At 42.1% G+C, this 14,973-nt stretch overlaps 1 protein-coding gene across 2 annotated transcripts in view; it reads left to right on the top strand.

The window, feature by feature from the left end:
- Positions 1-14,973, top strand: part of Jarid2 (jumonji and AT-rich interaction domain containing 2) — a 183,914-nt gene that overhangs the window by 140,415 nt on the left and 28,526 nt on the right. For both annotated transcript variants that reach the window (XM_041632966.1, XM_041632967.1), the window contains 2 exons: positions 952-1,128; positions 11,639-11,874. In XM_041632966.1, the coding sequence (XP_041488900.1) occupies positions 952-1,128; positions 11,639-11,874 (413 nt within the window). The remainder of the gene's footprint in view (positions 1-951; positions 1,129-11,638; positions 11,875-14,973) is intronic.

Below are 14,973 nucleotides of genomic sequence, written 5' to 3'. Positions count from 1 at the left end.
CAAGTCCTTACCTCTTCTCTCTGATTTCAGACAGCATATCAGTGATTTAATTGTATCTTCCTCTAGGTTGGCTTTGCTTGGTAAGGGAGAAGTAGACTGTTTTTGTATTTGAGAGTGACCTTCCTGTGGGGTTAACAGCTTTCATTTCATTGCTAAGATGGCAATATTTTTTGAGTAAATCACTTTGTTTTTATCCCCACACTTTTACGAGTGTTTTATTGGAGTTTATTTTTATGTGTATGCATATGTGTATGCATATGCATTTATGTCTGTGCACCACTTGGCACCTATGGAGCTTGAGCCCCTGGAACCAGAAAGTATTTCCCTGTGGGTGCTATGAATTGAACCTAGCTTCTGGAATAGCAACCAGTGCTGTTAATTACTAAGCTATCTCTCCAGTCCCAGGAATTTATTTTAATATTACCATATCCTATTATAACCTCAGACTAGTTTGTAAGTGCTTGATGTGTTGGGAGTAATCTATACCTGGCTTTTATATTAAGATAATAAGAAAGTAACCTTGGAAAAAAATAATTCCTTCTCCCTCCCCATTAATAATTGTAGAGTAATCCCCCAACAACATGGGTGGATGTTTTCATTTTACTCACAAGTTTCTTGTGTAATTCATGCTGTTGTTAGTGGTTTGTTTTCTGTGGGAATGTTGCAGATATGATTCTTAATTTTAATTTGCTGTGCTTGATGAATGGTATTATCCCCTTCTGTGGGTTTTGCTTGAAATTGCTAAAGGAGGCAGATGGAGTTGTACTTCCTAGGGAGTATTTGGAAATAAATTAAAAGTGGTAGCAGCTAGCAGCGATGACTAGCTTAGTTTTATGTGATCCGCATGCGGTTAGGGTACTAACTTTGTAAACCTCTCCTGTGGAATCCTCTTTCTGGAAGGGTCAAGATCGGTGTTTGATGAGCTGTATTACATATGTCTTACTCCTCCAGGCTCTCCTGCGCTGCCCAGCAGTATGGTATATTTTGGAAGCTCTCAGGATGAGGAGGATGTCGAAGAAGATGATGACGAGTCAGAAGATGTCAAAACAGCCAACAACAATGCTTCATCTTCGTGCCAGTCCACCCCCAGGAAAGGAAAAACCCATAAACATGTACACAATGGACATGGTAAGTCATCATTTAGGCTGTAGTAGTAAGCAGACTTTGTGTGAGGGCTCAGAATAAAATTTGAAGGGTGTCAATGTAGGTATCAGCCAGATTTCTTTAAGTACCAGACCCTTTGTGGACAAAGAACTTAGTATAGGTCAAAAGTATTCTAGTTTAAAAAAATGAAGACATTCTATGTGGAAATGATTATAATTGCCAGATGAAGTACAGATTATGCACCAGAAGAGGAAACAATTAATAGTGATTGCCAATAAGATGCCAAAGTTTTGTGATCATCTTTTAAATCATGGACTAGCAAATGTTTTTACCCACTGGTCCATCTTCTAGGTCACAACATGGAGACTTATTGATTGAGAGAGCTGCCTTTCCATTGACATTCAGGTTCAAGTGCCTGGATGAGGGTGTGTACAGGGCGTGTGATGGTAGCCCACTGCCCTCCTGTCTTTAGAGTATAAGTGTTAGGGAGTGTAATTGTGCCTGCGGGTGAGAAGACTTTTATATGCCCTGATAGGTACGAGGAATAAGGAGATTGCTAATTTTAAATTGTTGCACTGAGAGAGAGGTTCAAGACTGATACTAGTGGATTTCAAAGGTGTTTTTTTCAGATTCCCGGATTCTTTTCTGAGAACACTGCAGAGCTCCAGATTTCATTAGCTTCGCATAGCACTGTTTCCTAGGCTACCCTCTTTGGTATCCCACCAATGGGGCCAGGTCTTAGATTTTCCACTATACCGAATGATACTGTGTCCTGCTGCATGCCTCTTCTGACGTAGTTTTTTAACTTCAGATTGCTCTTGGTAAATGTGCCTATGCGTGTTCGTTAGTTCGTTTGCTCATTAATGGTCTTTGGTTAGAATATGCTCTCTTACTGCCTGAACACATTAGATTTAGAATAGTTTATGGGTGAAAAGGGTGCCTCCTTTTCATTTTTCTTTTTTATGAAATTGAAACATTGAGTTAGATGATCTCCACTTCCTAGGATCTTGGTTCACCTTCAGTGTGCATGTGTACCTGCTTCCTTAGGTCTCTGCTAGGAAGATGCTAGGGGAGATCGTCTCTACTGTGTGCCCGATGATGCCTCAGGTTTTGTTTGTTTGTTTGTTTGTTTTTGTTTGTTTGTTTTTTGGTGGGGTGGGGGATTTTTGGTAAGAGACAAATTGGGGTAAGTAAGCTACTTTCTACACTTTTCTAGTTCTCTTATCTGGTTGCTATTCAGCTCTCTTTTGTATGCTACAGTGCTGAGAAAAGTCAGAAAACCCAGAAAAACCTGTGTCCTGTCTGGACAGGTCACCCCACCGGGACACAGGGAGATAAGTACATAGTGCAGTAAAGAAACTTTTTGAAACAGTTTAGTTTTTACTGTGTTATTTTGAAATGTCAAGAGCCCAAACAGGCAGTGCTTCTTCCTGATTGACTTTGTTTTTGTGGAAATGCACTTGGAGACTGTCTTCATGGCTGCTTGGTGGCAGGGCACTTGGTCTTTTGGAAACTGGCAGGAAAGAAGAACCTCGTTGTGACCACATTTTTCATCCTTTTCTTGAGCTGAGTGTATCAGCATTTTTAGATTAAGAACCTGAACACAACTGGGTGGTGGTGGTGGTGGCACATACATTTAATCCTAGCAGAGGCAGGTGGATCTCTGAGTTCCAGGCCAGCCTGATCTACAAGAGCTAGTTCCAGAACAGGCTATAGAGAAACAAAAATGAAAACAAAAACAAACCTGAGCACTAAAATTCTGGAAGATTTAATTGTCTCTTGATAGAAGCTTATTCCTGAAAACATGACACATGTCTCCCATTTTTTCACAAGCATCGCCATCCTAATTGAAATGGACTTATTGATTAAAATACACAATCTGGAATGAGCTGGACAGCATTACAGTTCAACCTTGGATCGCAGCTCAATGGTGACAATAACAAATAGCGAGCCCAGGGACGTCCCTTTCAGAAGTGCATCTCTGAATATCCCCACGTTCAGAGCATCAAATGGTGCCTGCAGTAGAGCTTTTGAAATAAGACACAATAAAACTGCTAAACATGTTAAATAAACTCGTATCATACAAGTTTATATTTGGAACTTTTTTAGATATTAAAAGGTGTTTCTAATTGTTTTGCTCTTTTTGTTTCATCACTAGTAGGTAAGTGGACTAGTTGGGTTTATTGAGTTTGGAATGATCTACAGGCTTTTGTGACCTTCAGAATAACTTGGTGGAAGTTCATTAGTTTAATTACTCAAATGGTTTTTGTTTTGTTTGTTTGTTTTCTATTTCATTTCCTTTAGAAAAAATTAGAAGGAACAGGAAAGATTTTTATTCCTTTTTATGCACATCTTTTTTCTGAGGAGGGATATTTCTCAGGACTCTTTTTAAGCAACATGCCATTGAAATCCAAGCTGGAATTATTTAATTAATTGCTTTTGGGTTCCCACTGGGTGCATGGCCATAAAATAATCATTTGCAGAAGTTTCCTGCATTAATGTGTTGTCATTACATTCGCGTACTCGTGAGCCCCCTCCATCTGAAGTGCTGGAGGGGATTGCCAGGAGCAGAGTCAGGAAAATATTCAGGAAAGACCCTATTGCTTCAGTTGAAAGTGGTCATAGGAAATCCTCTAGACAGTGGCAGTCACACTTTTCCTATTGAGGCAAGGGGCAATCCTCCCACACTGGACCCCCTCCCCCTAATCAAAAGAAAAGAAAAGGGGATTGTAAGGCTGGAGCTTATCTTAGAGGATCAGCAATTCTTCTAGAGTTATGAAGTTCATCTCCCCTAACAGGCCACTTGGCATAGTAATTAGTATGTTTTAGAAACCAAGCCTCTTCTGAAGCTGTATCCTAGATGTTTCTATGGTATAGATTTAATTTTCTTCAGAGAGATGCCTCCACCTAGCCTGTCTCTTGACGTTTACCTGGTTGTACATGCCGTATTTGCCACTGTCATTAACTTTTCCTGTAATTGGAAAAAATATCTGGATGCCTAGATTTGCTAGAATTCTAGAAAGTTCATGTGCCTCAAATGCTTGGTATATGCTGAGGGTTATCTGAGAATCAACTGTACTGAGTGCTGACATTTTCCACCTCACCACAGCTGCTTTGTGAGCTGTCTCCGTGGTAGCTCTCCTACTGTCCGGCCACTAATCCCAGTTTCTTCTCCTTGTCTAAAGTTCTTATTCCTCTGGTCCATTCAGCAACTTAAAGCGCACACCCACAGACCAGCTGGACAGAGTCCCACAGGTTTAGTGGAAGTTTTGCACTTAACAAACAGTGACTGTCATAGTGTCCTGAGCAGGGTCCGTAGTGATCACAAGCTGTACCTGGGCTAGGTTCTGCCTTCTGCTCCTATCAGCTTCTCCAGTTCATCTGGGCAAGTTTCTAGATGAAACCAAATTGCATCCAGAAATTGGCCTTGAGTTATGAGTAGCCTTGGTGGTCTAGGAGGCTGAATTTGTTCTAGTCCACAGTAGCCTGACACAAGAAATCTGTCTTTGATTGCTGCTGCCACCAGCCCTCTCAGCCCTGGTCCAACCCAGTCCCAAACAAATACGACTATGGTCAGTACCTAATTACCTAATTAAGGTATATGTGCGTATGTATGCATGTATGTGTGTATATGTGTAGTTCAGGGCTTTGAGACTGACCCTACTTGGGTCTGGTGCTGGGATCTTTATTGTACAATGCTACTTCCTGTACTCCTGGACATGTAGCTTGATCCAAAAATGCCTGAGCCAAACTTTGGTTCCTAGAGCCAGTGGAATTATGGACCTGGCATTCCTTGTACAAAGTTACCACTGTAGTATAACAGGTCGGGATTTCTATGAGCTTCCAAGCTGAGGCTGACCTTGCACTCCTGATTCTCTTTGCACATCTCCTTTATAAGAATGACTTAAGGTTTTGCCAAATTGCATTTTCAAACTTTTCACACCATAGGTTTGTATTTTTATTCTGAAGTTGGTGATTTCCCTTGACCATTATACTTTATATAATGGGCCTTATTAACAGAGTATACCCACATTTCAGGGTCTTTATCCTAGTATGTTGTGATTGTTTATTCAAGTTCAAAGGTGAGCCAGAATTCTTTTTTTTTGTTTTTTGTTTTTTATTTTTTATAGAAAAAAAAATTTCCACCTCCTCCCACCCTCCCATTTCCCTCCCCCTCCTCCCGCCCCTCTCCCCATCCCCCCACTCCTCTCCCTCTCCCTCTCCAGTCCAAAGAGCAGTCAGGGTTCCCTGCACTGTGGAAAGTCCAAGGTCCTCCCCCCTCCATCCAGGTCTAGGAAGGTGAACATCCAAACTGGCTAGGCTCCCACAAAGCCAGAACATGAAGTAGGATCAAAACCCCATGCCATTGTCCTTGGCTTCTCATCAGCCCTCATTGTTCGCCATGTTCAGAGAGTCCGGTTTTATCCCATGCTTTTTCACTCACAGTCCAGCTGGCCTTGGTGAGCTTCCAATATATCAGCCCCACTGTCTCAGTGGGTGGGTGCACCCCTCATGGTCCTGACTTCCTTGCTCATGTTCTCCCTCCTTCTCCTCATTGGGACCTTGGGAGCTCAGTCCGGTACTCCAGTTTGGGTCTCTGTCTCTATCTCCATCCATCGCCAGATGAAGGTTCTATGGTGATATGCAAGATATTCATCAGTATGGCTATAGGATAGGGTCATTTCAGGTTCCCTAGCTGTCCAAGGAACTAATATTTACTTTAGATGTGATTGCCCTTTGGGATACAGAATTCCATAGTGCCCCCCTCCCCACGAAACTGCAAAATTGATGATCATTTATTCTGTACAATTTAATGCTCCATCCCTCTGTGAATAATCCATGTTTGCTCTTTTCTTAAGTGAAGTATGGGAATCCCTTTTTCTAGCAATTTTTACCCATGGTCCTTCTGGAATGTTGTGGATATTAGTTACCTAGTCATAATGTTATCAGTGTTCTGTTTGTGTTGAAGAGAATCAGGTAACCATTTTTCAGGGACAAACCATTTATCTTAAGAGTCTTTTTGCAAGTTGCTGGCCAGTCAGAGCTGCATACCATGCCCTTATCTGCTGTGTGAGGAAGGATAATCCAAAGCAAACTATCTGCACACATTTTTCTCCTCTTACATTTTTCTCACTAACATCTGAGTGAGACAGAATCCCAGTCTGGTTTTGCAGACACAGCAAATCTATAGAACTTGATTAAGATGCTTGAGCTAATTACTCAGAGAGTGTTGAAGGTACTAACTGATGAGTTTGGCTTGGTGATGGTTCTCAGAATACATAAAGGAACTTGAACTGTTCTTCCTACTCTTCCTGCTTTAAGCCATGATGCTCTACTGAGTTACTGAGCTGTTTTGGCCCAGGTCAAACCAGGGTAGAGTACCCACACGCTACAGTAAAATTCTCCTGAAATGTTGGCACCAGTTAGCAGACATCCCATTGTCTTCAGACAATAGAAGCTCTATAAAGTTGAACTGGCTCCAGGGAAGTCAGCCTTTGTACAGTAACAAGGCTTTAATACCAGCCAGTTGATGGAGCCTGTGCCTTGTTCAAGTCTGGACAGCTTGTAATAACATGAAGCTTACATTTAAATGCCTGGCTTGCTATCAGAAACTGGTGGATCTCTTTTCTATAGTGCATTCTTCTTAATTTTTATCCTACAACGATTCCTTTGTCTCCCTAAGCCCTCTTCTAGAGGGATGGTATTAGACAATGTTCTTGTTAGTTTGACTGTTGTGTCTGTTCTATCTTGAAGTTCTTGACTGCTGCCTGGGGCTTTTCTACGAGCAGGGCAAGTTTTTGGAATAGCGCTTCTGGGTTTCCCGACTTGTTCACATCAGCTCTCAAGGGAGTATTCTTAAAATGTGGAAGAACTTCTATCAAATGCCAGGGACTTCTTTATTACTGCATTTATCCAATAATTCCTTGCTCTTGGCATTTGTCCTGTTTATTAGGAGTAATGAAGCAAGACAGGGTGTGAGACCAGGTTGCTGGCTTTGTCAGCTCTCTTTAAAACGAATTGATTTTTGTCAGATGTGCCTTTTTGCCATTGTAACAAGAGCTTTCATAAAAATCACCCATGTTATATTTGCATAGTGTCCTCTGAAGAACACACAACACATTGTATATTTGATGCAAAATACTTGAGCAAGACTTGGAAGACAGATGAGAGGCAGCTGGTTTATCCTTAGGGAATCGGGGACAAGTGTTGTTCAGCCAGAGTATGTGAGGGTTTTAGGCATTCCTTCATAGGTTTGCCTTAAGCCTGCACACATCTCAGTGTGTACACAGAGCTCATGGACAGCATCATTCATGTTGGACTCTTGGGAGCTTTAAATGTGAAGTTCTCCATGGAAATGTAGCTTTCCACCTCACATAATTGCAGTAAATGACATTACTAAAGAAACTTCTCTTGCCTGTGTCTTTTTCACTCCTAGTTGGAAATCTTTCCCTTTCAAGAATGAAGTGACCTTCAATGAAAATATCAGGCTTAAGATATACAGATTTTGTTTATTATGGTGTGAAAACACTTCCCCATAGAGCATTTAACTTTCAGAGTAAGTGTATACAAATCAATATATCAGTCTCTGTTCATTATGTCAAGCTATTTGTATCTGAGGACAATACAGGTTCCTAATATGGCTCGCTGTGATGGATGCTTAAAGAAGCTAGTCCAATTATTTCTTCTAATTGGGGACGGTTTGTAGTGAGCTTCTATACATTGATGCCTTTCTGTCTCATGCTCACAGAATGGGAAGTGGTTTTTTTTTTTTTTAACCTCTCTTTTCCTTTTCTTCCTTTCTTGAAAATCTTACAAATTAAGACAAAAGATAATTACTTGGAGGAATAAAACTGGCAGGTTCCCACGACACTTAAAATTAATGAGCTGTCGAGCACAAAATATACCTTGTCCTTGCCTTTATTGGCTTTTCCCAATCATTCCCTCCCATTTTCTCCCCATTTAACACACGATGTGACTTTTTGGGTATGTTTGCCATTGGGGTATATTGCTTTATAAAATTGCAGGATCATTACAGCCAGATTCATTTGAAAAGCATCTTTTGTTTGCAAATCACAGTTTGTTTCATTTCTCTTTCCTAGGACATCTTATTAGAATACTCCTTCGCAGGCACGCTGCTGCAGTTTGCAGAGCAGCTGGTTTGTTCAACTGCATTGATAGCACTGGCCTCCCTCACCACCCGCTGCAGCCAGTATTGCACAGCTCGGCTCTGGTTCCAGATCTTTGCTTTCCAGTGTTTTCCTGGGAAGGAGGATTAATAGTTGAAAGTCCTCCAAGTCCATTCCATTGGAACCAGAGGATTGTACCTCTCTCCTTTTCAGATACAGGCAGTGGTGGTGAAGGACCTTCCTTTTTAAGGTCAGGAAGGCATACTTGATGTCCCCAGCTTAGAACTGTTTGCTGGCATGATTTTTTAGCAAAGGACTGTATGCTGCTTGTCAGTTAACCCATTTTTCCCTGAATTGTCGTTGCATTAGTAGATAAACACTCCTGTCCCTTTGTGTTTACATGAGAACATGAATTTTTGGACAGGTGACAAGCTAGCCAGTAGCAATGCTAGGGGCAAATTGAGTAACATAGGGGGACAATAGGTGGCTGTGCTAAGCTTTATCTAGATCCATAGTAAGTGCGGTGGGAGCTGGGGGTACTTGGCAGGCAAACGGTAAAGGTGTCATATTTAATGAACCTCAGTGGTCACATGTTGTGATGGGTCTTGCTCAGGCCAACTGTCCTCTACCAGCAATGAAAGAAAGGAGACTAGAACACACTGAGTCGGGGTATGCTGATGAAGTTTCCTAAGACGGCCCCTTTAAATCTTCAGTGGCTGTCTGCAGGAACATCTGTTAGCCTCAGTCTACAAATGAGGAAACCAAGGATCAGCTCACTTGCCTAATAATAAATATCAGAGCCAAAAATGATAGGATAAATCTAGAGAATATTTTTGTTTCACCCTCTCTTCGGATAAAATTAATGACTATAAAACTAGTGCTCAGAAGCAGGGTGGACTGTGAATTAATTGTCTTTCTTAGGAGAAGTAAGAAAGCAGTTCAGGATATTGGAGCCATGTTCTTTGCTTTATGAAATTAGTGAGGAATTAGTCAAAAATCCAGTCAAGAATTGCCTGGATTCATGTACCTTTTTTAATTGACTCCTCAGAGATGATGCTCTTCATTTGTTCCAGGCAGACCCAGGCTGCAGATGTGGGGGTGTGATTGATGGTTTCTGACAGTGACTAGTTACTTACACTTAGAATAAATGCAGACATTATAGCTGCTCCATTTCCCCTGCATCTAGTGTAACAGAGAAGCAATGAGACACCATCTTTATTTCAGTGTCTAAAATTTGTTTTGAGTATATAATTGCTGGTCCTGGAAGAACCTTTGAGATTGATGCTCGCAGTTAACCCAGATAGGAGAGAGATCCTATGCAAAAGAAGAGTTACATCTGAACACTTAAATGAGGAAAAGACTTAGAAGGAAGTTCAGATTATTTTAATTTTGAAAATTTTGTGTGCCACAGAGAGCTATTTGTGTGAATATGACTTCAGTTAATAGTGCTCAATTCTGTACCCATAGAAAGAAGATGAAAAATGAATGTTTTTACAAAGTCAGTGCATATTTGGGAATATGGAACATATTCGTTAGCTTAACATTTCATAGAGCTGTGTGTCACATGTTATACCATAAACATAATTTTATTATCCACTTTTATAGGTTGTGAGAAGGGAAAAAAATCAGATGAAGCAATCTCCAATATTTATGGGTGGGAGAGCTTTCTAAACTTTGCAGTTTAAAGGCAGAGTTAGCACCCGAAAAATGTAAGCTAAATATGGTGACATGTGCTTTTAAGGTGGGCAAATGAGTCCGAGGTTAGCCTAGTCCACACACCTTTTTCCAGGGACAAAAGAAGGAAGTATTTGCAGGTCAGAGCATGTGGAGGTGCGAGCAGCAGCATCAAAGGCTCTCCACCCTGCCTGCCTGTGTGGAGACAGGTGCTCTCCAGGTTTTGTGAGGGACTGGTGAAGGAAAATTGGCTGCTCTCTTTAGCCTCTTGCCCAGGTCTTTACACTACCTGAGATACCCTCTAATGGGGGCAAGTCTGTTACAGTGACCCTTTGAATTACAGAACAAAAGACACCTTAGGTGGGGCTTTTTCCTTTCAATTGGAATTTGTGGGTGGCTGAGGAAGGCAGTCTCTGTGAGCTCAAGACCAGCGTGGTCTACATAGTGATTTCAAAGTCACCAAGACCTTTACAATGAAACTTTACCTTTAAAAATATAAATAAAAATCCTACCGGCACATTGGTGAGGATGTCAGGCCATCTCTAGATTCCAAGGGCTAGCTGATAACATTCTTAGCTTTTGGAGTTCAGGAAGCAGATTCATGATTCTAAAGATTTTACTTGATAGTTGAAAGCATATTAAGTTACATATTTCTATGTTCTAAATTGCTACTAAGAGTATAGTTAAATAATAACTTAATCAAGAAATTCTAAGTAGGGAACAGTCCAAAGAGTCTTTAACATCAGTGTGGTTTATTCAGGGATATAGTGCTGGTTCTGGATTTAGTAATGAATAGGGCTGGCTTACAGCTCCAGCTCACCCATTATCCACCTTGAGGTCATAAAAGCAACTGCAACTGCATGCCTTACCCATCCAGTTGCACAGTGTATGTGTGCCTTTAAATTTCATTCAGTGCTTCTCGATATCTTCAGGTGGTCTTGGACTGTGACTACATACAGATGGTCCCTGACATTAGTGACTTCACATACCTTAATTGATTTTCTTTTTGTATTATAAAGCAAGTTGTATTAAGTAGTAAATGCACTTTGAATATTGATTTGGGTCACTCCCAGGCTAGTGATGTGCTGTAGGCTAGTGATGTATACTATCCAGTCTTGTTTGGGGATACTAGGAGTGATGATGAGAGCCTAGACCCTGCCAGCACCTCCGCACTAAAGGGATGCTAGCTATGAAGGTCAGTAGGTCAATTGCAGCCAGTACACTGTCTCTCTAATAATAACATTCTGTTTGCATGGGGCTTCACACAGCACAGTCCCCTTGTAACCTGAGGAAATTTAGCACATTACAGCATTGATAGTCTGAATAAATTTTTCTATAGTTTTTAGTCTTTAACTATTAACTGTTTTTAACTGTGTAACTATTTTTGTTTATTTGAGACAGTCAAACTCTGTAGGTCAGGCTGGCCCAGAACTCACTGTGTAGCCCAGAGAGGTCTTGAAGTTATTAGGGTAGTTCTGCATTGGCTTCCTGAGTGTTAGGATTTTAGGTACAAGCTATTATGACTAATCACCTACGTTAGCAAGATTATTTTAGTGGATTAAAAAAAAGAGTTTTAAGCTACAGGAATTCTTCCTTAAGATTTTCTAAAGCGTTTTTAATCAGTTTTATCTCCTTTCAGATACTTTTTGGGTGCTGCCCATTTCACTGGAGAATTTTTGAATAGTTATCCACTCAAGACAATAACTTCATTTTCCCCTCTCTCCCTTTTCTAGTCTTCAATGGCTCCAACAGGTCAACACGGGAGAAAGAACCCGCTCAAAAACACAAAAGCAAGGAGGCCACTCCCGGGAAGGAGAAGCACATCGACCACAGGGCAGACAGCCGAAGGGAGCAGGCTTCAGTGGCCCAGCCCTCAGCCACCCCCTCTGCAGGCTCCTTGGCCAAGGGGCTTCCTGCTAACCACCAACCTCCCCCTCTGCATCGGTCGGCTCAGGACTTACGGAAACAGGTAACCCTCATTGTGAGGAGCTTTCTGGTCTACCAGCTAATGCTCAGTTCGCTCACAAAGTGAAGTCAGGCTAAAGAAGCTAGAGAAGTAAGACTCGCCACACAGGTGGACAGGGATAGTTTCTCTTCACCAAAGTGCGGCTCTTAGCCTTACGAAGATCCAGGTGGGACTTGTGGATCTTTTTCCTCCTGGATCTAACCCCAACCCTAACCGGATGCCTTTTGTTCACACAGTAAGATTGAGTTTCCATGGTAGGATATTAGAGTCCATGGGGAGTGGAGAAATGTAGCTTGTGTTCTTAATGTTCCTTCTGTTCCAGTGCTCCACCAGGTACGAATGTGGGGAATACCCACTGTCTTTCTCATTTTAGCTGGAGAGGCATGAGTTCGGTGTTAAAATAAACCTAGAGACGGTACAGGCTTGTCTGGGATGATTTTGGTCTATTTTCTTGCTTTTGTTTTTAAATTTTCTTATAAGGTTTATGTTTAGTACATCTAATTATTGGTGTTTGTATCCTTGTGTGCATCAAAGCTTTTCTATGGAGGTGAGAGGATGACATTCGGTAGTTGGGTCTCTCCTTCCAACATCTGTGTCCTAGAGATAAAACTCCACTCATCAGATGCCAGAGCCTTTACCTGTCGACCCATCTCACCTGCTCTCTTGTTCTCGGCCAGGACTTGCAGCAGGTGTCTTGAGTAGGCAGGCAGGCACACTGCTGAACCATCTACATTGGATGAGATATGCTTGGCTGTGAAGGTTCTGTATTAACAAGATTGAATAACAAGATTGTCTTGGGTAACTCTTAAGACCTGCATCTTGGGCCATTGCTGTTCTATGGAAATTTTCCTGTCCATATTTTCTCAACAGCTCTGGGAGGCAGGGAGTATAGTCATACAGGCAGATCCATTGGGGCACATAAGAAGGACTGGGCTAGCTATTCTAAAACAGATAACAAACAATTGGCTCCTCATGCATCTAACCATGGTAGGGTTGATTAGTCCTAGGGGATCACAGTCCGTTGATGGCTTCCCTTTCCCAGTAATCTTGGCAGAATTGCAATTTCCCCAGGACTGTGATTTCTAAAGATGGGTTCATAGCAGGGTAGTGAGGGGACAGGAGAGATTTCTTTACGGGCTGTATTCCAAATTGTGGTCTCAGTAACTAGTTCATAGTATATGTCCCTGAATGTGAATGAGTATATTCATTTATAGAGCTGTACAGGCTTATACAAGTAAGTGCGAATGCATGTATGCACACGTGACCTACCCCATCCCCCTCGCACGCGCACTTGTGCGCGAACACACACACACACACACACACACACACACACACAACAGTAGTTTGTCTTGATCTTTACTTTTCAAGCATCTAGGTTTTTGTTTGAGGTGGTGAACATGACCACTTTATGTTTCTATGTCTTATCAAGACCCCATTCTTCTAAGTCAGTGGTTCTCAACCTGTGGGTCATGACCCTCTTTGGGGTCACATATCAGATATCGTCCACATCAGATAGTTGTGATTCATAACTGATAAGATTACAGTTATGAAATAAAATCAAAGAATTTTACAACTGGGGGTTCCCATATTATGAGGAACCACCGTTCTAAGTCTTTTGAAGCCTCATGAGAGAACAATTTTACCATGATGTCAGTAATGGCTCTGGTTTATGAAACAAAGACATCATCTTTCTCCAGAGATGGCAGCTGAGCCTGATTATGATTGCTCTGTCAGTAGCTGGGGCTGCCTCCTAAACACGGGGTCCTGATGTTTGCATTCCTAAGGCTCACAACACAAGGTGGGCCCGCTCTAGTTTGTTTCAGTGGCGCACCAGCTACCGCCCACTCCCACTACTGTTGGTTTAAAGGAGCTGGAGCCGAGCTCAGTCCCATATGTTTCTGCTTGTTATACAGAGTGGAGAAAGGATGTAGAGCTAGAGATACAGAGACAAACAAGCTGAATCCTATGTATTCCCTGGAACAGGCCCGAGTTTTATGCATTTCTAAACATCCAGGTGCCCATATCCAGTTGTACCTATTCAGGTTGAACTGTACTTAGTCGAGATTAGAAGGGGATTGACCATAGTCGGAACAGCTATGCTTTCTTATCAAGCAGTCACGTAATGGATTATTTTCTAGTCTGGTTATGGTAAAATTTTTACGCTATTACATAAAGCAGGTGATCTTTTTAAAACTTGATTTTATGTGAATTTGTATGTTGCGTGCATGTGAGTGTGTGTGAGGGTGTCGGGTCCCATGGAACTAGAGGTACAGCCAGTTGTGAACTGCCCCGTGGCTGCTGGTAATTGAACCCAGGTCATCTGGAAGAGTAGCCATGCTCTGGATGTCACCGACCACTCTGTTTTGTTTTGTTTTTGGATTTTCGAGACAGGGTTTCTCCGTAGCTTTTTGGTTCCTGTCCTGGAACTAGCTCTTGTAGACCAGGCTGGCCTCGAACTCACAGAGATCCGCCTGCCTCTGCCTCCCGAGTGCTGGGATTAAAGGCGTGCGCCACCACCGCCCGGCTGTAGCCAGTATTCTTAACCACAGGTCTTATTAAGAATAGTTAGTTGTTGAGTTAGTTAGTCGTATTTGAGCTGCATCTCCAGATTATTTACTTTTGTCCAAAGATTCCTGCTGGTGACATTTAATCAAGGGGTACGTGGCTTACATGTGTCTAGGATCATTGCTGCTCATCTCAGTCACAGCTCTTCTTCAGCACTCCAGAACGCAACAGTAATTAGTCTGGGGGAGTGGGAAGTTTGGAGGGGGTCTGGGTTGTCTTTGTCCATGGTGGGTGCATGCTACCTGATCCCATCTAGAATGTTGATGGGAGGCTGTCTTAGTTCATGTTCTGTTGCTGGGACAGTAGACACCATGTATTTCTTCTTTTATTAAAGAAAACATTTAATTGGGGGCTTGCTTACAGCTTCAGCTTAGGCCATCATCATCACCGTAGGGAGCATGATGGCCGCCAGGTATTTGCTGCTGGGGACTTAACTGAGAGCTACATCCTGTTTTTAGACAGGCATTTGGGCCTGGCCTGGGCTTTTGCTGTTTCACAGCCCACCCCACTGTCAAACCCACTCCAGCAAAGCCACAT

The sequence above is a fragment of the Microtus oregoni genome, unplaced genomic scaffold (assembly GCF_018167655.1).
Source record: "Microtus oregoni isolate MIOR12 unplaced genomic scaffold, Mior012 000042F_ref0000377, whole genome shotgun sequence".
Lineage (NCBI taxonomy): Eukaryota > Metazoa > Chordata > Mammalia > Rodentia > Cricetidae > Microtus > Microtus oregoni.
The sequence above is the reverse complement of the archived record's forward strand: the minus strand, read 5'-3'. Positions and strand labels throughout refer to the sequence as shown.